The 21,306-nt window shown below is 41.5% G+C and overlaps 1 protein-coding gene across 1 annotated transcript in view; it reads right to left on the bottom strand.

Annotated features, from left to right (window-relative positions):
• Positions 1-260: 260 nt before the first annotated feature.
• The window catches only part of LOC310951319 (microtubule cross-linking factor 2-like), a gene marked incomplete at its 5' end in the record, with an annotated part of 98,818 nt that continues 77,772 nt past the window's right edge, over positions 261-21,306 (bottom strand). Inside the window, 13 exons of the mRNA XM_083919480.1 lie at positions 261-2,210; positions 3,607-4,022; positions 5,038-5,256; positions 5,362-5,623; positions 6,375-6,962; positions 7,287-7,416; positions 7,936-8,000; positions 10,881-10,997; positions 11,299-11,454; positions 18,859-19,026; positions 19,104-19,220; positions 19,548-19,778; positions 19,994-20,110. Of these exons, the coding sequence (XP_083775606.1) occupies positions 2,064-2,210; positions 3,607-4,022; positions 5,038-5,256; positions 5,362-5,623; positions 6,375-6,962; positions 7,287-7,416; positions 7,936-8,000; positions 10,881-10,997; positions 11,299-11,454; positions 18,859-19,026; positions 19,104-19,220; positions 19,548-19,778; positions 19,994-20,110 (2,733 nt within the window). The 3' untranslated portion in view covers positions 261-2,063. The remainder of the gene's footprint in view (positions 2,211-3,606; positions 4,023-5,037; positions 5,257-5,361; positions 5,624-6,374; positions 6,963-7,286; positions 7,417-7,935; positions 8,001-10,880; positions 10,998-11,298; positions 11,455-18,858; positions 19,027-19,103; positions 19,221-19,547; positions 19,779-19,993; positions 20,111-21,306) is intronic.

Below are 21,306 nucleotides of genomic sequence, written 5' to 3'. Positions count from 1 at the left end.
ACAGTAGTTTTTGTTTTTAATTCACCAATAAGACCATTTGCGTCAGTCCCCATGTAACATATTGTTCAATCTTTTACTTATTTTCCAGTGTGCAGATATCCTACTTCTATTTTTGTATTATTATTTTATATTACTGGATCTGACTGCCACACAGGTCAAAAAGGATATACATTTTGAATTTGAAAATATCGTATTAAATAAATAAAACATCTCGTGAATTAATTTCCCCAAAACTTAAAAACTGTCAGTGCTCTCACTACTCTGGCTGCAAATGGACAGTCACTGCCCTTAGCTTGTTGTTTATCAAGATTAAGTTATATGCTACATTTTCAAAACTCCTATAGATTTCATACAGTAGCTACGCCATCTTTAGTGCTACAACACGAGGACAGTTGTGCGTTAGAGAAGAACGGAGAGAAAGGAGGAAGCATTTAAAATAAATATCCCCTTTACTTGGACCTTGGAATGATGCACAAGAAGTAAATGATGAAATGCAAAAACACACATCTGGGAAAGACTAATAAAAGGAACGCTTTGACTGAATTCTCCCTGGACACTGTAGAGCGTTAACGAGAATGTCTGGACAATAGCAGATGAGCATTTTTAGTTTGGACACACATCATATCTGAACCCCATGAAGCACAGAGGGCAGTGATGCACCGATAGAGCTCATGGATATCAGTCAGTATCATTATTGTAATCAAAATATTTCTTAATTAAATGTAAATCAGTGAATCTCTGTGGAATCTGCAGATGAGCTTTCATCCAATTCAGCCAAAGTAAAAATGTTTTAGGACAGTGTGCTGTAGGACTGTATCCACGTGCCTTCATCATATCATCAACGATCGTAAAAGGGTTAAGGATGAATCTTCTTAAGTGAAGAAATATATCTTTCTGCCAGCTGTAACAGGTTGATGCCAAAGCAACCTTTTTTCCCCCCAATCAGACTCTGGAGGGTAACACGTTTGAAGTTGGTTTTCTTACATCTATAAGGTTTAAGTCATGGCTACAACACCAAAAAAACGTCCCCGTATTTGCGGCCAAAGTCCTTCTGGGAGCACAGAGGACACTTTACTTTTTTGTTGTTTAGGTTTGTTTCTAAACAACGATGGTAGGCGGTCCACTCAAATCAGTTTTCCGATCTCATTTAGACAGCTGGCAGGTCCAAACATCCACCAATGGAGTCAAAGACAGGTAATGTTTGGTTTTGTAGTCTGTTAGTCCTCAAGTTTTTCCTTTTGCGATCCACTGTAATAGGAGGAACACTGAATACTTGTCTGCAACTGAAGCAGATGTGTCATCAAGAGACGGCATTTTCACATCCATGTTGGACTCACTCGCTGGAATGTTATTGTGCTAATTAATCAAAAGGGCATAATTGCATTTCCCAGTAACACATGTGTATTTGACAAGGCTCAGAGAGAAGCCTTGTGAGCTTTCTACCAGATTACTGTGACGGATGGTTCCTCTCCAGTTGTATACTGCGGCCCCGAAGTAACACATGCACTTTCAACGCATATTCAAACGAGGATGATGTCCTTTCTTTCTCCTTGCTTATCTGTGGCAACATGTCCAACAGCAGGGTGGCGGGATAACATCATCATGGTGGAAAATGACCATTTGTAGTACCTGTTATTCTGTTAATAGGGGGTGAATGGTCTAGTAAATCCAGTCCTGACATCATAGTTTCATTTGTCAGACTCTCTTCGGTTTGTAGAGTTGTTGTTGTTTAGTTAAGTTGGCCAGATGTTGGTGTTTGTTTTATGTCCTGCTGGTAGTTTTGTGATGGTTGGATCTGTTGTTGGGTTGGAGTTTCAGTCCTCCCTGTCCTTAGGTGATGTGTGTGCGTGCACGTTTCTATGAATGTGTGTATGTGGCAGTGGGTTAATGGGGCAGTCTGTGCAGTGTGCAAGCGGTGTGTGTGTTATGTTTGGCAGTGCACCCGTGTGGCAGGTTGTAGGTGTGTATGTACATTTTGTGTGTTTTCATGGCAGTGGTGTACAGTGCTTCTGGAGAATCTGTGTCGGTATTGTGTGTCCTTGAAAGTGGCAGTAGAGGTGTCATCACTCGTTGCAGGTGTCCCCCTTCTCCTCGGTTGCCACCGGAGACTCTTGTGGGCGGTGCTTGCACTGGCCCAGTGAATGGCGAGTTGCTGCTCTTGATGGTCGGGCGATGCAGGGAGACTGGGTAGTACAGTCACAGGGTGCATCCTGGGAAAAAGAAAGATGTCTTAATTTCCAAAAAATGCAGGTTTTAATGTTTCTTTTTCACATTATACCTGAATATTCTCATTTTCATGGCAAAAACTAGGAATAACAAACCATACCAGTACTAGATTTAGCTTCTCAACTATAAATTAGGTTTTTGCGGTCCATTTTCAAATGTAATGCATTTTTTCTAGATGTCTGAAACTTGACCTGACCCTATTACTGACCCCTCGGTCACTTGGTGTTAGTTAAAACAAATACGCTGTCAGTTTTCACATACAGTCACTGCTCATTGTTATCATCCATGAGAATTATGGTTGTTTTCATTATATTTGATAGTTATGCCTTGAATTAGGACATTGAAATGATGTGTACCAACTGGAGAAATACAGTAAAAACTGCAAAAAAATTGGCTGAAAACAGCGGGCAAACAGCCAACTAGAGCAATGCACTGTGAGTGAGAGAGTAATTATTGAAATACATCTCGTATGAAGTTCTCTATCCTCCAGCTCATATGGTAGAGTTTAGAATCCATTATCTCTTACACATATTCACCATTTTGTCCATATTTAGAGTCTTTTCTTTTTCTGTGTATTGCAGTATAAATTAAAGTGTAATTCCGGCGAGTTTGCATTCAATGGTCTTTTTCGGCATGAATATACTGTACATCATATAAGCCATCGAGACAGTTTTTTCAAGGAGGAAAGTATAGAACTGAACTCCAGTGTATTCGGTTATCGACTTGTATGGACTGCCTCTCAATGCCTCTCAGCTGACTGCTAAAGCTAATCAATGTTAGCCATGTCTGGCTGTTAGCGACTGTACGAGATTTCTCTGTTTATAGGTGATCAACTAAAGAAAATGTCTCGATGGCTTATTTGATGTATATTCATGCCAAAAAAGAGCGTGGAATGCAAGTATGTCGGAATTACACTTTAACAAGCCAAACAGCAACACACGCAACTGTAGTCATAGTCTAATAACCTCCAAGTGTGTTGTCATTTATTCATTCATTCACTACAGTATGTGCTCCTGAGTCGTTGTGTGGCTTGTCCAGTCTTTGTAAGTTTCAGCCAGTCTTCATTCTGTGTAATCTATAGTGAACACCAAGTCTGCATAAGGCAGCTAAGTCTTTTACAATCAATGATAATGCACTGCTGACAAACATGAACACAGACTTGATAGTGACAGCTTTACGCATCAAATTGATTTTCATATCGCACAGAAATGAATGGAAACTAGCATGCTTTCGATAAAACAATGTTCTACTCAAATAGTAGAAAGAATACATCAAACTTTCTGTTGTAGCTCTTATTTAATGTAAATGGGCTAAAGCAAGCATCCACTGGTATTGTCCTTTTTAAAGTTTAAAATATAAATGCAGTTCCAAAGGCTGCACCTCTGTCCCAGATCCCGCAGCCGCTGCGTTGCTCGTCGTTTCCTTCCCTCCTCCCAGGATATTGACCATCTCGTCCCCGGCTGACTGTCTCATGAACCTCTTATTGACAATCTTGGTCACGTTGTCATTGCTTCCAGCCAGCGCTACAGCTGACACGCACTCTGGCTTCGGCTCATCCACGCCGCTAAAACTCCCCACGACACCCAGACCTCCGAGGCTGCCATTGGAGTCTCTTTGCGCTTTCTCCCCAGGCAGGGTGACTCCTCCCTGGACACGGCTGCTGCAGACATTCCTGAAGAACTCCTGGACCAGGCCTCCGTACCGCTGAGGGCCGGGGTCAGATGCACAGACTGCAACACTGGAGGGTTTCCCAGCGGCAGGAGGATGCCGCGCTGGACTGGCACCCTGACTCGCTCCTAATCGCAAACAGGGATCCAAGGCAGATATTATTATTATTTCCATAAATTGAAGTTTACAGGACTAATTGAATCCAGGAGACATGCTTGCACTGTGAAGTCAAGGACATTCAACAGGAATGGAAACTCTGGTTGTTTTTGAATATTTCTGCATACTGGGGTCCCTGAACAGTCTTGGAATTGCATAAACTGGGTCTTACTGGAAAGTTTGGATTCAATGAGACCAATTGTTTTCATGTGTGATTACTTTAGCGCCCATAGTAACCATTGTATTGTAGCGAGGGCATATTTGAAACTTGACTTCACTGTATAAAATGAGCTGTTGTGACCTCTAGGATAATCACAGCCTCATGACACTTGGGTATTCAGACGATGGATGGCTTTCCCAGGTATAATGACAATAACGGGGTTTTCTGAGCAGTTTACAAAACACAAGTGCTTGCCATTCAATCAACGGAATTCTTGCACAAATCTCAAAATGTGAAAAGCTTTTGATCCCAAATCACAACATGGCTTGTTCTATGGTGTTTCCTAAGGTCTGGTTCTCCTAATGCGGTGTTTATGAAGTATTTTGGACCATTTTATCAATTATCTAGTGGAAAAAAAAACTCTAAGCGAAAAAATCCCTTATACACTTATATCATTTATTTAATAAATTAACATTTATTTCTGATTCATTGAAGGTTCTTTTCAGACCAGACAAAAAAAATAACGGATTGATTCAATGAGTCAGTTTGTGGTCGAATAGATGATCAAATTTGAAAGTTTTCAGTAAAAGTAATTGAATTGTAAATGGAAAATGATTGGCTATGGATAAACCTTTTTTTCAACAGACATTTTGACATTTGGAGAAACCACAGGCGTTACGAGTCTCTGCTCTACTCAAGTGTCAACAATGTAACAATATCAACATCCTGGAACCGAAGCATTCAGCCATCATTTTATCTTTTACACATGTGCTTTTCTACTGTGACATTTGACATGAAGATTGGTTTATTTCCATACAGCATCTTACCTCCGTCACCCCTCCAGAGCGACTCTGTGCTTCCGGAGTGTTCCACCACACTGAAGAGGCTGGACAGGCCGTCGGTGAGGCCGCTCAGGACGGGGCTGTCCCTGGTGGTGGTGGAGCGAGCCCAGGCCGAGCCTCCTCCTCCACTGATGGATCTTTGCTGGAGGCTCCACAGACTCCGGTCCCTGGAGGAGGAATTCCCATCCAGTCTGGAAGTGGAACCTAAAAACAGAACAGTTGCCTGTCTTGTTGTCCTAAACATTAGCGTATACATTGAGGATCTCCAAGGATGTTCAAACAAATGCTCAGAGAACATAATCTAGTTACCAGAAGACACTCTGCGTTGTAGTTTTGGTGATCCATACTTGGGTGAACAGCACGGCCTATCGATGCGGCTGTGAACTTTATCCAGGGATGTTGATATCTGTCGGGTTCGGGCCGAAGCTAGGGAGGAGGTGGTTGTTGACGAGGGCCGAGGAGACCAGGTTTTGGAGTGTAACCCTGTCCCCCTGGGAAGGTTGTCCGTCTGAAGCCCGACGCTGACATACTGAGCAGCAGTCTGCGTGGACCTGGTTGACATGCCCGCTGCCTGGGTGGAGAAATGGAAATGATGGAGGAGGTTTAGTGTGCTGTGAGAAAATGCAGTAAAGAGATTGTTACAGCTACTGAAAAGAGATGATTCAGAATGACGCTCCCCCCTTAAACCTACACCAGGCGACCTTATGTGTCAGTGTTCTGCAAAAATCTCCATCTTAACGATCCATCTCATTTTGAAATCTTTGCGAGTTCATTGGTAGAAATGCTTTGAGCATTTCCAACCTATGTTATCCTATGGTTTATTATTATTACGCACACCTCTTCGGTACGTTTTCAGTCGCCTCTAGACGCTGCATACATTCAGCTACAAAAACCATTTAACTATCAAAATGTTCAGCTTTTTCAGCTCTTTTGTGCTGATTTTCAACTTTTTTTTCTGCCTTTCATACCTTTTCATATATTCAGCTTTTCACATATTTTTTTATAATGCAAATCAATCCTTTAAAACACGTCTCTCTTTGAACCTCATCTTGTTCAACATACTTCCACCTACAGACTTCATTCCAACATTAAACGGTTCGCAAGACTTTGACCTATCCTATTTTAAAATAACTATTCAAAAAAAGTTCTCATGAACAGCCTGATCTTTTTTTTTCCATAAGTCTTCATCAAACAAGTTAACTTAATCTGAAGTCCCATGGGCAAAACATGTTTTTTTTATTTATATAAAGCTAGATCAGAGAACAGAGCAAAGAGGCCAATAGACTATAAAATCAGACTATTTATGATTCAAGAAGAACTACCTGACTGCCAGGTTCCTTGGTGGACTTCCTCTCCAGAGAGGAAGAGCGTATGGCTTGGCGGACACAGTTGGTCATCTCCTTCATGTCATCACTTAAGTTGGCAGAGATCTCCCCGATCTCCAGGCCGTGGAAAGCTGACGCGGAGGTCATCCCATCAACCGAGCTACCAACGGCGGTGGCAACACAGGGCATTGAACTGGCGATACAGCCACTTCTGCTCTCAAGCAGTTCCCTGTGCTGCTTGGACAGTGAGCTCAGCCACTGCTCGTATGAGGACGAAAAGGAAGATGGAAGTTGTTGCTGCTGAACCTCAAGCATTTCCACTGCAGCCACGCCTATGTCAGAGCCACTGACTCCCAGGGATGAACTCTCGTTCTGGGCCTGCTGCAGCTCTTTGGCCTCCTGGTTCCTTCTTCTGTGCTCCATGCGTCGTACAGCAGGAGGGCTGTAGTAAATCCGGATGCCAGTGCGGTCTGGAGCAGTGTAGCTCCTCTGGACCGACTCCAGGTCCACCTCAGATCCCACTAAGCTGCTACAGGAGCCGCTGGGGCCATCCCAGGTTTTACAAGTGTCCCTTACCTCTGGGGTCTGAGATGAGATGAAAGAGTGAGAAGAGAGTGGGGACAAGAGAAAACCAGTGTGAAATGATTATCAGTATACATCTTTACTATGCTCTCTTCAGTCTGAAGAGAGGTAAGGCGGGAGGACAGAAATGATGACATTTGTCATAAAAATCAAATATATCAGCAAACATAATTGATCAATTTCTTAATTCCAGAGATGAGTATAGGATTAGGAGTATAATACATCCAGTCTTCTTTTCATTTGTCCTGAGAAAGGTATACGATTAAAGAAATCAGAGTAAACTGCACATTTTAAACCAGTTAATGTATAACATCACAACACATTAACCTCATTTGTCAGGTAAGTCCAATTCTTCCTGGTGAAGTCACCCAGCTCTGGGATTGCGAACGGGATCCTCTCCTCCCGATCGGCCATTCCGTTGACTTCCGGGCCGTCCACCTCTGATGTGGGTTTGCTTCTTTTTATTGAAAAAGGAGGAAGGTGTTGTATGAGAAGAGAAGCAAAATGCTCTTCTTTTTAGATGACTTATTTACCCGAGTTTTTAAAGCCATTTTGAATATTTTGCAAAAGGAAAGCATTAAAGTGAAATTCCGGCGTAAAGTCATTCCAGGATCTTTTTTGGTCATGAAATAATCGAGGCAATGTAATGTTCATGTATGAACTACTAACGGCGATATCCCGGAGACTCGTGGCTAACATTGTTTAGCTCAGGGCAGCAAGGTGAAGGCCTTAAAACAGCTTTTTTAACCACTAATACTGCTCAAAATAACACCAAACCTCTGCAGTAGCATGAGAAGAGTCATAACAACGTAGTTATTGAACTCAGAGTTTCTGTCTTGTTCTTCAGTTTTATTCCGGAATTTCACTTTAATGAAACTTTCCTAAACTTAAACAAAGTTTATTTAAGAAATGTTTAGATTTCTTCCACATGCTAAGGATTCATTTTAAACTTTTTAAAAAACGTTTTAATAGTTACCTTGGCGATCCTGTTCCATTAGTGATGACTGTGTCTGCAGAGGACTCACCGCCTAATAACTTTGACTGTAAGGACAAAAAAAGACCAGAATGTCACATTTTGCATTTCTATACTTTTGTCTGCATTACAGGACCTCCTGATTTACATATTAAGCACTGAATATAACACATAAATATACCCAACTAGCAGAATAATGTAAAAACCATTCCCCAGTCTATAATATTTACCCGACGACCTCCAGAAATGATCATGCAACCCCCTTGGCTGTCCTGACCCCTCAGCACCACTGTTGTCGACACATTCCTTTCACTGCCATCCACTTCCTCTAGAGCTGCTTTGGCAGGAGGAAGTGGATACTGACTAGAATAATCTATCTGTCACACACGCACGCACGCACGCACGCACGCACGCACGCACGCACGCACGCACGCACGCACGCACACACTGATGCTGAGTCAGTGATCTCACACTCTGAAGCTATCTCCTCTCAGAGGTAGTGAGAGGGGAAAAGGACATCTGCAGATAATGTGCTTAGTTGTGCAGATACACTGAGGGACTTTCACCTGCAACTCACCTCATATATATACAGTGTACTGACTGAAAGATAAAATATGCAATAGTTCAGGGTACTTGTACCTAAGGTGGAACTTCTGCTGCTTCCCTGGGGAGACTTGTTAAGATTGTAGAGTAGCTCAACTTATTTGAAAAAGCGGAAAAAAATATATCCACATATTGATTGAGCTGCGATGTATTTAGAATGTGAGTATGTGAGCAAGTGAAACTGACAGTTAAAGGTAATGGTTTGGTTCCAACAATAGCAATGGGTAAATGTTAAAACTCGTATGGAGTGATGGTTAAACGATAAGTAGCGTTAACGTTAAAGTAACAGATAAATGTAAAGATTCTTATGTGGTAATGTAAAAACAATAGGTAGCTAAAACAGTTGAAATAGTCAAAAGATATAGAACAAGGATGGATTTGCTAAAAGTAAAAAAAACGTTGATGCCCCGGTTTTCCGCCACTTCAGATACAAATGCACAAATTGACACTATTAACAACATCCACTTTTACATAATTAATAGTGTTAAACAATATCCAGCAAAAAAAAAAAAAACAACAACTGTGGGGGCACATCAGACAAAAAAGGCACCACACTACACATCTGTATTTGTATCTCTGAAAGCTCTAACTCTGGCCCAGCAGAGAAAAATCCAGCTGACCTGATGGGGGCACTATAATCAAATGTCAAACGTCTTTGAATGGCCCGCCAGTAATACAAGTGGAGTAGATAGTGCATTAGATTTGCGGGTGATATAGCATGACCCAGACACATTCAAAGAGACTGAGACAGAGTGAATTAAAGTGTGACAAGCTTTGGTCTCCTGCCAAGTTTCCAATATAGGACACGGCTATTTAACGGAGGGAGTGAGACGGGATCCCACTTAACAGACAGGAGGGAGCAAAAGGGGGGAGATGGACAAGAAGGGGAAATAAAGGTGAGTCCGAAGACATATGATGGAGGAGCACTGACCTATTAACCGCGTATCTGGATCTCCATTTCTGTGTGTATTTGTGGAAAAAACGGACTAATGACAGTGATGCAATCCCTCCTCATCCCTCCCAGACATGTTGCAGCAGAGACTGCACGGGTGTATAATCAGTAGATTGGACCGACCATGCTCTCCTGGTTCATATTAAACTGCAGCTGAACCACAGTAAGGCAATAACACCATACTCACGTTATGGCATTAACAGCTGTGGTTACGGTCAGTTTTGGTCTATTATACATTTCTGGGGTTGATATAGTGACGTTTTAACCTCAAAGACATTTTCAGCAGAATGAGAAATCAACTTTGAAATGTCTGGTTTGGTGTCCATCTCAGAATCAAAGAGTGAGAGTTTCGTTTAAAACTGGAAAAAGTAATGGTGTTGCTCAAAATAGCACTGCATTCAAAACAAACAAGCAGCTACATTGGTGTGTACTGTTGAGAATATGTCCAGTTTGACAAATAGATCAATGTGTTTGAAGGCAAAACTACGGCACAACACTTTATAATACTAGGAGAAAAGATTCTACAAAATTCTCTCTTGTCCTATCTGAATTTTTACAAGGTATCTGCTCAGGACACAAACATGTGCATTTAAAGTCCTCCTTGAAGACGTATTTTAAAGTATTTATTAAACTTAACATGTTTTTCCTACAAAAAAAGTAAAAAAAAAAATTGGATTCATACCGAAAGTGTGCAAAGCCTGTAAAGGTGTTAAAAATAATCTTCTTAATTCTTTCCGTTCTGCTTTCTACTGTCATTTATACTCCTTATATTATATGTAGAAGAAGTTTAAGCTGCTTACAAAATATAGACGATTACATCATACTTCTAACATGTACTTAATTCAATCAAATAATAAACATTCACAACAATAATGGAGTATGATATGTCATGCAAGGAGGCTCAGATAAACATGTATAACTCATTGGACCATACTGCATAATCGTTATAAAAATGCAACATGGGTTTGGATTTGACTGAGGTATGAACGATGATGTGGTGAGAGGGAGGACAAACAAATATTATGGCAAACATGTGAAATGAATGAAGAGTCTGTTATTTTGTGCAATGCTGATGTCTGTCTAAACACAGCCTTACAGAATTGTGATAGCTACCTTTGTCCTACTTTTTCTTAAACTTTTACTTTAAATTTGAATACATTTCAGAGAATTCTGGGAAATCAGATGGGACTGGATGTACGGGGTGTACCAAGAACCACGCATTTGATTCAGTGACTCGATATACTTTCGATGTCCTTATCTCAGACATGCACCTCACTCTCAGATTCCATCCAACACACTCCTTATCTCTTCTTCATCTTTGACATTTCTCTCTCTTACACGCACACGCACGCACGCAGACACACACACAAACACACGCAGCCTCTCATCATACCTTCCCCTGTTGTGCAGTGGCCTCTCCCAGTTTTTGCTCCCACTGAGCTCTCTCCTGGCTGAACCTCTCCAGCAGTTCCAGCTTCTCTCTGCCCCAGTTTCTCTCTCCGATCTGAATCTGATTGGCCCACAGGTGGATCACAGCGGAGAGACAAGAAGAAGAGGCAAACATCAGGGGAGGAGGAAAGAAGATGAATCTGGAGGGGCACATCTCCAGAATATGGATTTAAACACCACGGCCATGTCAAGGAAAAAAAACCTCACTTCTTGATCCGACACTAACTGAGAATGCTCTCACTTGGAGTCCTTTTGTTTTAACAGTTTGCGAATAACACAGTTTGCTCTGTCCATGTACACAAAGTCACTGATTTGGCGTATTATATTCCAACCAAAATAGGTCCATTCACTCACATATTTACCTGTTTAGTTAGGTCCATCACAGCTGCGTAGGAGTCGGCCAGGAGGTGCTGGTGTTCTTCACGCTCCCTCTTCAGCGTCACCTTCAGGTCCGGAGGATCCAGTGCATCAGTGGCGGACAGAGCTGCTGCTGTAGCTTTGCCTGCTTTGGTTTCAAACTGAAATAGAAAAAGCAGGAGTCATGATAAATAAATAATAAAATAATAAAATATAAAGTATGGGAGAAATGTCCTCTTTTGGACAATAGTAACATTTAAAAATGTACACAAGCATCAAAATAAAAGTACTCCTGATAAAGCAGAGTGTTCCATTAATGATGTGTGAAGGTATAAGCGGCTTCATAATTTGATGATCATTTGAGAAGCAAAATCTTTATCTGCAAATTAAACTAGTAAAATCCCTTACTATAACTTTATTTAGCACTTTATTTAGTTTAGTTACAAAGTGCTTTACCAAAGAGCAGCAACACAAAACCATATACTTGTAGTAAAAAGTTATAACAGATCAATTACATTGAACTTTTTTACTCCATTACCATGATCTGAAGGCTTTACAGCTGGCTTTTACTGGACTAAAATCTTAGCATTTCATATTTCTCTCGAGTGCAAGTGTGAGTACAACATGGACATACTCAAAGTACAAATTCGTCAAGAATTTGCTCCAGTACAGCCCTTCAGTAAATGTACATAGCACACACAAACACACGATCGCACAAATAATTACCAGTTGTCATGAGTACAACTATGACTCATTCCACTACATAGAGTGCGTCTTATCCTCACAAGTTTTTTTTGTTTAATTACCTCATCGATTTCTGAGGCAACGCCTGGACAGGAGGCTGAGTAAGGTCTCTATGATGGCTTACTGCTGCTCATTGAATGATGTTTATGTTGTGGCGATGATAAGTTAAGGACAGAGCATGGAAAAAGACTACACTCTATATAATTGTCTCTTTTTTCTCCTCTGCTTCTCTCTCCACTCTGACGATCTCTCAGCTATTCTTTCCTTCCTTCTCCCTTTGAACTTCCATCCCTTTCTCACCCTCTCCATCCTTCTAACCTCTTCACCCTCTGTCTACTGCTCTCACTTCTTTTTTTTCCGCTCTCCATAAATCTGCTCTGCTTTGTCACAGAAGCTGTAGGTGGGATCACTTGAAATTTTTATGAGCAGCTCTGCTTTCCCTTTCCCTCTATTCCCTCAACGCACACCCTAGACTCATCAATCCTCTCTCAGTCTGGCTCAGTGGCACTGCCATCCGTATATGGTGCTAATGGAACTGTCTGGTGGCCAATCACAGCGTAACACACGCACACTTATCCCAGCTCCCGTCTCCCATGGCAACAGAGCGCTGCTCGTTAATGATAAACGCGGCCTAACGAGCCCTAACGCGTTTAGACGGAGGCGATTTCTCTGGATGGCGGGTGTTTATTTGTGGATGAGAGACATCTGGTTCACGAGTCGCCACTCACCATTTATCAAGTTTACCTTCTTTTATTTATGAATATAACAGCATTGGCTTATTAATCACGTTTTACTACAATAATCCCAAAGGGGAATTCAGGGTCTGGTGAGTAGAACAATCTGTTTAAGTATTTAAAAAACACAGTCAGGCATTGATGAAATGTTTGCCTTCACATTTGTCACATTTATGATGTGGGTTTTCCTCAAGTAACAGAAGTCATTTACTTTTCATTGTCACAAAGCTGGGAGCTACTAACAACGCTGAGGCAACAAACACCAATGTGGAGAGAGGGAGATCAAGAGGAATTTGCTAATTTCACGATCAGATCCAGTGTTACTACTATACCAATAAGAGAGTTTACGAAAATAACTATTCCCGCTACATGTTTCAGCGACTGTGATCTTCCTGGAGATTTCACAAAAACAGAAACAAGAACAAAGTCTAAATAAGGAATAATGAAATCTGATTTTATGTATATGTGACGGCCCCGGGCTGTCAGTGCTCTAAGCTGCCTGTATCTCTGTGTGCATTTCTCTTCCCCCAAGAGTGGCTGTAGTTGTGGGGAAGAGCCTGGAAATCAGGAACACCTGCGGCCGTGGTTTCTGGTGTCGATAAGAGACGGCTGGCCAGTCTGTTCGGTCTCTCTCTCCCTGCCACCAGCCTGAAGCGGGACCCGAGCCAATATGGCCTTTTCCTTTTGTTTTGTTATAGTTATGGTTCTTTTCGCACTTATTTCTTATACTTTGTAAATAAATTCACATTTATTATTGATCCTCTGTCCTCCGTTTGGTCGTTTTTTTGTGATCACTGAGCCGGGCCATAACAATGTGAATCTGCTTGAGACGAATAACTATATATACAAAACATTACGATTCAGACAGTTATAATAGTTTGGAAATATTGGAGATAGATACCATACTGAAGTTTGCTGTTGGGGCAAGTGATCTGGTAAGAATCAGAAATTGTTTATGCACTAACACTGGTTAGTGTAATGGCAATCCACAGGGAGCAATTTTTGGGCAGCACATCATTTGCCTGCTGCAGATTTTTATAACAAGACAACAACAAAGTGGATCCTGTCTGTTCATGTACACAGTACATCATTAGAGCCATCAGCTGTTAATTAGAGTGAACAGCAACCACAACAATCCAGAGAGACAGAATGTGTGCTAGGTTTATAAATAAAAACATAGCCTGGATTTTATATAATGCATACAAATGTTAAATATAACAAAGCTTCGTCACCTGCCGTGTATCTAAAACTGTCCCGTCTCGACGCCAATGTCGCCTTTTTCTATCAGTGGCTGTTAATGAACGTTTTCTAATATGTGTAAACAATCATTAAAATATTAAGAGCTGCATTTAGCACACAGAAGCTTAAGTATTTTGCTAATCAGTTATTTATATTCTCAATTTACCTCACATAGGGACTCAAACGCTTTATCATTTTGATAGCATGTCTACTACAGTACAATAAAGGAGAAGAAGAATAAAGAAAAGAAGTACTAAAAAATGCAGTTCACCGAGTGGCCACTAGGGGCAGGCTTCATGATAGAGCAATTTCTCATTGACCCCCTAGGTAAATAGGCCATTTTTAAAGCATAATTAAACCTGTTTAAGGCCTGGTACAAAAAAAACATTCTAGTCTGTATGTTTAGGTCATATTTACCTGACAACACTGAGGGGATTAATTTTTTTGTACCATGCTAGTTTTTATTTTATTGGTGGTTCAGATGTATGAGTGACAGGTAGCCTCTGGCCCTCACTTCACCTTTGAGACCATTTGTGTGGTGGTGTTACCAAAAGTGACAAGATGGTTTGCTCTTTGATCAACTGTACCAACAGATGGTCTATGAACACAACTTGTTAGCGCCGGTATGTTAATAAAATAGCCGCACTATTGACGGCACATACACGAGATCCTAATCTGAGGGCATGGATTTTCACTCCCATCCCGTCCCACTCCCGGAAAAAAAAAATCCTGCTCCCGTTACAAAATAAAAAAATATGGAAAAAATCTCAACATTGACTCTAACGCCCATTTATCTAATAGCATGTGTTAGCCTAGCTCCTGGGCGGTTGTGCTAATGTTGCTAACTCGGTATACGTCAGCCAAATGGACTTATCTCCCTTCCCCCAACGTCACATCAATGCCCTTTAGAGGCATTATCCATTTTATGTGCTATCTATGCTTTAACCACAAACACTTTAAGTCATTTCCAGACAGTCGTGTGTAAAACCAATGTTTGTTGCAAACCCGTTTGAGTTGCACATTGACGTCTCTGTTGTCTGAAAAGAAAAACCCCGTCTGTCCTCTGCCCAGCCCTTTACCTTCATCCTCCCTTCATGAATTCAACAGCTGTGATGAGCGAGTGATCAAAGCTTCCAGCTGCCCACGACAGGTGTTCATAACATGTCCTACAGTCAGGATGAATGATTGATTAAGGGGGAGACTGTGTTGTACTGCTTTCATGGCTCTGGATGTCGTTTCTACCTCACCGACGGTGTTTGTTTACCAGGCTGAACGGCGAAGATAATTTCCTGTCAAGTCATTTGACAGGTAGGACAGTGTTTGAAATTGAGTTGACTTGTTCCACAAGGCAACAGCTGGTGAAGCCTCTGCAACCTGCCAGGGTGCTCTGGCATCAATGTGGTTTGGCGGTCTGGGGAATGTCCCCACACTGCATACTTTACAGTGTGCGTAGTTGGCAGGGAAGAGATTGGTTCCAGCTGTTGCATGCAGGCAAGGGTAACACCAGTGATAAAGTGTAAAACAGTAAAACATAATAAAATATGTAACTCATATATTTGTGTGTGCATGGACATCCAGCACATTTGCACAGCTCAACATGATGAATCGGTTCGTCCTTACATTTAATCTCATAAAAAAACTGCCACCACGTCACATTTTCTTTTGAAAAGAAGAGCATTTTATCTCTTTGTAACACCGCACGCATCTCCTATTGGCTGCCAAAAAGGAGACGCTAAACCGACCAGAAGACAAATGATCTGGCACCACAGCGCCCGGTCCGATTCTCTCTGATCGTGACGGTGATTTATGACTCTTTTCGGCGTGGGAGTGTCTCTGTGTTTATCTTTGTGTTTCAGTATTGGTGTGGACCTAGACACATTCTTCATAATGAGGGCATTTACTATTTCACAAAGTGCCATTTCAGTTTTAGAATTTGGATTCAAGATTAGGATTAGCATTAGCATTAGGCTAAAAGACTCCGGTTAAGGACTGAAGGTATATAATCTGCCCATATACTGAATCACCACTTTGCATTGAATGATTCCCCTTGAACATTCCTTATGTTTTCCTTGTTGTTATTCTGTGTTATTGTTTTTCCTCATCTCAGGTCATCATTTCATTCTATTTACTATGAGATATGATTGGTTTAAAAAAAAAAAATGTTCTGACTCATGTATGCATTTACATCAATCATTTAAAATCTAATGGTGATATATGTTTTTGTTGAACCTAATATTTGCCCCCCTTTGGGAATAGTTGTTGTTGTCATGGCGGCTGTATACACGGCTGAGAGAGGCGACTCCTGAAGAGGTCAGTGTAAATGTTGCACTAGCATCGGTTATATCAGAGCTGGAGACACTTCATTAAAAGAAGAGGAGAGAATGGCACTCAAGGCTTTGCTTGATGGAAAAAATGTCAGCAGCCCGTGATAAACGGTTCATCCAATCACCTGGCAGGTATGTTTTTTAAAGTGCCTGCCCTTTTCCAAATAGTTTCTGCTGACAGCTTCTCAGATGGTTCTGTGTAACAAACCACTTCACCAGTCAGGTTAGCAGACTGGGGCTATAATAAAAAATGCCTCCTAATGTATAATTACTACAGTGTTTAACAGTCATTTTTGAGTGAAAAGTAGCTATTGTGCTACGCTGTCACATATACATCTATTTATGATAAAATGTAATTTACTGTCTTTCTACTAGTCAGTGACTTCCTACGTTTCCCAGACTGCCTTTCAACAAACCCAATGGAACAGGAGTGAACTTGTTATATTCAGTAAATTAAGAATAACAAGGCAAAAAAAAGGCAACACATTTCTTGATGCTGCAATGCATTCTGGTTCATTTCCTGAATTTCCTTATAGATTACTTTGCCACTTTTAAACAGTGTCTTTCTTACCTTGCCTCCAGATTTACAAAAAAATACAAAACACACAAGTGTATACTGTACTTTTTCTCTTGGGGTGGCTCTTTGCTTTTGAGGTTTTAAGGGTTAGGGTTAAATTGGGTAAGGGCGTGGTTGCTAAGGATTGCGTAATTTACTTTACTTAATTAAAACAATGACAATGCATGTATAATTTAAACAACCACTTAAATGTAAAACATGTTTTTGCAAAGTGACACCCTACAAATGTGGTGCAGGTTAGCTAATGACTAAAGGTAGACCTGGAGGTATGGTCCTGCCTCAGAATCTAAAGTATGAAAAATATATTTTGGACAGATGGCTTATAACGGTAGAGAGAAGAACAATATACACTCAGGGAACAAAGGTAAGATCACATGAAAAGGATTTTTTAATTGCCATATTTAACAGGCGCCTTAGCTTCCTCTCCCTCTCTTTTATCTCTGTCTCACTTTTAACTCCCTCTCTTCTCTCTCCGTCTCAATTACCGGGCAGTAGCACACAGGCTGTTTTCTATCCCACAGGCTGTTAATTAACACTTATACAATTACTGCCTCTGCTGCTGTTATGAGACTGACATAGGGACAATGAGGGAGGATAAACCATTAAAACCATTACACACAGCCTATAGATTAGATAAGACAGACAGACAGACAGACAGAGAGAGAGGGGATTAAAAGCTCAGGTGGACCAACAAACCACTTGACAGTTCGAGAAGTAGAAAATTACCAACAAAAAATGCGATTAATTTCAAGAACCACTTGTCAAGACAAATATTGGCTAATTCAGAGCAGAAACACCACACATTATTACCAGTCAGGGCTACTATAACTGTCCAGTCACAGGCTTCCAAACAAAAGTCACCTAGATTCACAAGTAACTTTTGCAAACTTTTCTGAAGTCGACGGAGGATGTGCCCATGCATGTGTTACGGGAACCATTTTACCTAATCTTCCCACCGTATTGATTTTTCTTCTTCTCCTGAATTCGTTTAGCTCAGCTTGACTCTCCTAGCATCTGAGTTTTGGAGTTTCTAATGGCTTTCGAATGTCCTCATCTATTTCATTACACTCAAAATTGCAGAGCAACCCAAATAAACTAGGTCAACCTATTCGCTTAAAGGTACTCTACTTTAAATACTGATTAAAAATGGGGTTGGGGTTGAGCCTCTACACGGCTCTCACCCCTATATGTGAAATAGCAACTTTTATTCACGGCCACATGCGCTAACATGCATGTGTGGCTGCATGTGCTATCACAACAAACAGAGAAACTAAGATTACAACACACGCAGAGGGAGAGGGACTTCATTCTCTCCTCAGGACGACATTACTCCACTATTTCTTAACATAGAAAATATCTATTAGGAGCTATATTAATGCTCTGAATATCAAGTACAGTGCCTTTAATGGACAACACAGGAACCTCATCTCATTATACAGAAAAGATTGTTAATTTAGCAAAATATTTGGGCTGGGTTTTATATTCTGAGTAACATAAAAAAAACTTGTTGACTGGTTTCAAGTAATGTTAAAATGCATCACTACTACCTTTTAAAGGTGTGTTGTCCCAATAACAACTGGACAGTAGCAGAGGACTTTTAATTTGAAGGGCCACTGTTAAATGATTACCAATAGACATTTCCACCACAAATTGATGCATAAAAAATGCATCAAATTAAAATAATTAAGTGTTTGATGCTGAACGTTTTCTGAGGACGCCCACTTAATATGTGTCACCCACAATATTGAAAGGAAATCTGTGCCCTTGGTCCTGCCTACTTCAAACCAACAAGGGGAGCATACGGCACTGACAGAAACCTTTCATGTGAAATAATCTGAACTTTTCTGACATTGGCAGAACATGTCGTGTTCACATAGCAGCATATTACTAATACCTCAAACATTTTGCCTTGTCCTTCTTTTCTGAATTTACAGAAATACCTCTTACCAGCGTGATGAGGCTCTTAAGTTCGGTCCTCTCCACCTCCCATGATGCCTTGGCCTTTGCAAACTGCTGGGTGAGTTCTTGGGAGCCTTGTCTCTCCTGTCGCAACTCTCCACTTAGATCTTGCAGCGCCACCTTCAGGTCTGCCAAGGTGCTGCTCACAGCGCTGGACTACAGGGAAAGATACGCGTGTAAGAGTGTGTGTGGGTGTGCCAACTGTGTGATTGTGTGTGTGTTACTCTAACTACCTTGATAGTTGGGCTGAGCGGTTGTTCTTCTGCAGCAGCCCTCTTGTCAGTCTGCTGGGCGGGGCTCGTCAGGTTCTCCTCCTCCAACAGCAGGTAGAGGTCCTTCAGGCTGTTCATCTAAAAAACACAATGACAGAGCAGGATCACCTGTCAATCATTTGTCTCAGCCTTCAATATTTTATCACACACACTCTGTGGCATCAATAATCAATAATAAAATTCCCATTAAGCTACTAAAATAGTCTAAATTTTATACAATACAAAACACATTTTATTTCAAATTTTATGTTAAATTAAGTCACCTTTCCTTCTGTTATTTGTTTTCTGCAGGACACCAGAATGATGATTTTAGATTCACAGCCTAACTGCTAAATAAATAAATACATATCTTTGTCAGAATAAGGACACATGTCATCAATGTGGAGATTTTCCTTTCCCTCATACCTCTAAGATGTCTTTCCACTCTGCGTCCTTCCTGCAGCCCAGCCTCCACTGTTTGAGGAAGCAGCGTAGTTTGAGGCTGAGCAGTAACAGGGCCTTTTTGAGGTGCTGAGACTCCTGGACCAGCAGAGTCCTCTCCTGGCTCCATAACTTCTGGTGAAGCCGAGCCTGGAGGCCCAAACTCTGCAACTGGAAGTCCCGACGGAGCAGAGCCTTCTGGTGCTCTTCCTGGAGCTGAGAAGGAGAAGACAGTTTGAGGCAGGACAATCAGGAGGACTTAAGGCCAAAACATCAAATACACCATCAGGTAACTTTAGCTTCACTGCAAAATAAGTCGGTTCTTGCGTATATTTCTGTAAAAGGTGGTGTTTCAATGTGTCTTTGTGAGGTTGAGAGTGTTTATTTTATCAGGTTGTGTGTCTTGACAGTATTCAGAGCTGTAGACAGACCTGTGTGAGTTGGAGGGTGGTTTCTCTCTGAGCATGCCTGTCCTTGTCCAGCTCTCCCTGAGTTCCAAGAGCCGAGTCCTCCGTCAACCAAACCTGGAGGTCACCGGACTGGACGTACTGGAAGGAAGAAAGAGGGAGACGATGAAAGGATAAGTGGGGGGAAAAAGATAAGGAAGGAGGGGGGTGGAGTGAAAGAAAAAACAAGAATTGATGGAGAGAATGAAAAAAGGAAAGGAGCAGTGGATGGAGAAAATGGGTAGGTAGGGAACAAGGAGGGGAGCAGGGGGAGATGAAAGGAAAGAATAAGAAGCAGTGATGGGAGGAGAAGTGGTGAGGGAAGGAAGTAAGGAAATGAAGAAGGGAAAAACAGCCGAGTGTGAGAAGCACATAACATGGCAGTTTTGTGCTAGAACACCTTTTAAATCACACTTCAACTGTGGTGTGGCACGCTACACACACACACACACACAAACACACCACACACACACAAACACACACACACCTCATGTACTCTCCCATGCCTCATTTGGCTGCAGAGTGAGTGCGATCCATCGACCCACCACTGTACCATTAATGTCCTCTTTCACCCTCCACTGGGCTCAGCCTCTGCCACCCTCCACACTTTACACCCCCCGGCCGCAGGCAGCCTCCACTGTCAGCCAGAAAAACTAGTCTGACTTCTGCTCCAACGTGATTCACTCTTGTGAAAAAGTGGCAGCTGCTTGTGCAAAATGTGCAACATTAAAGACTGTAGCAACACGGGAAGAGCCAAAGAAAATATTACATTTTTTATATATATATAATTTTTTTTTCCAGCTGAGACTCAGATGAAAAGATCGATTCAATGCATGTTTGTGTAGTAACTATGGATTTATACAGACAGGAGTTGATTAGCTTAGCTTAGCTTATCTTAGTATTAGGGCTAGAAGATAGCCTGGCTTTTTCCTCTCTCAATCTTATCTTAAGATCACTAATTAACATGTCTTGAAATAAAAAGGAAATGTCAAACGTTGTAGTTCTGGTTTCAGTATTCCTTGGCGACACGCAGCCAGGCAAGGTGGTTTTGATAGCAAGTTACTGCCCCCGGAGAGAAATACAGTCACATAAAACCACAACTTTGGAGGCACTGGTAGGTGTGCTTTCGAATTTTGGACAGAGCCAGGCCAGCTTTCAGCTCGACTTCTTGCTCTTGCTTCCTATTTTACAGACAGATTTAGGAATGGAATCAATGGAATACGCATATTCCCCGATGTCTCAAAGCTGCGAAGGCATCACGCCACATCCCACAGGTGAGAGCTGCCAATCTCCTGACT

Source organism: Echiichthys vipera, assembly GCF_963691815.1.
Source record: "Echiichthys vipera genome assembly, chromosome: 9".
Classification (NCBI taxonomy): Eukaryota; Metazoa; Chordata; class Actinopteri; order Perciformes; family Trachinidae; genus Echiichthys; species Echiichthys vipera.
The sequence above is the reverse complement of the archived record's forward strand: the minus strand, read 5'-3'. Positions and strand labels throughout refer to the sequence as shown.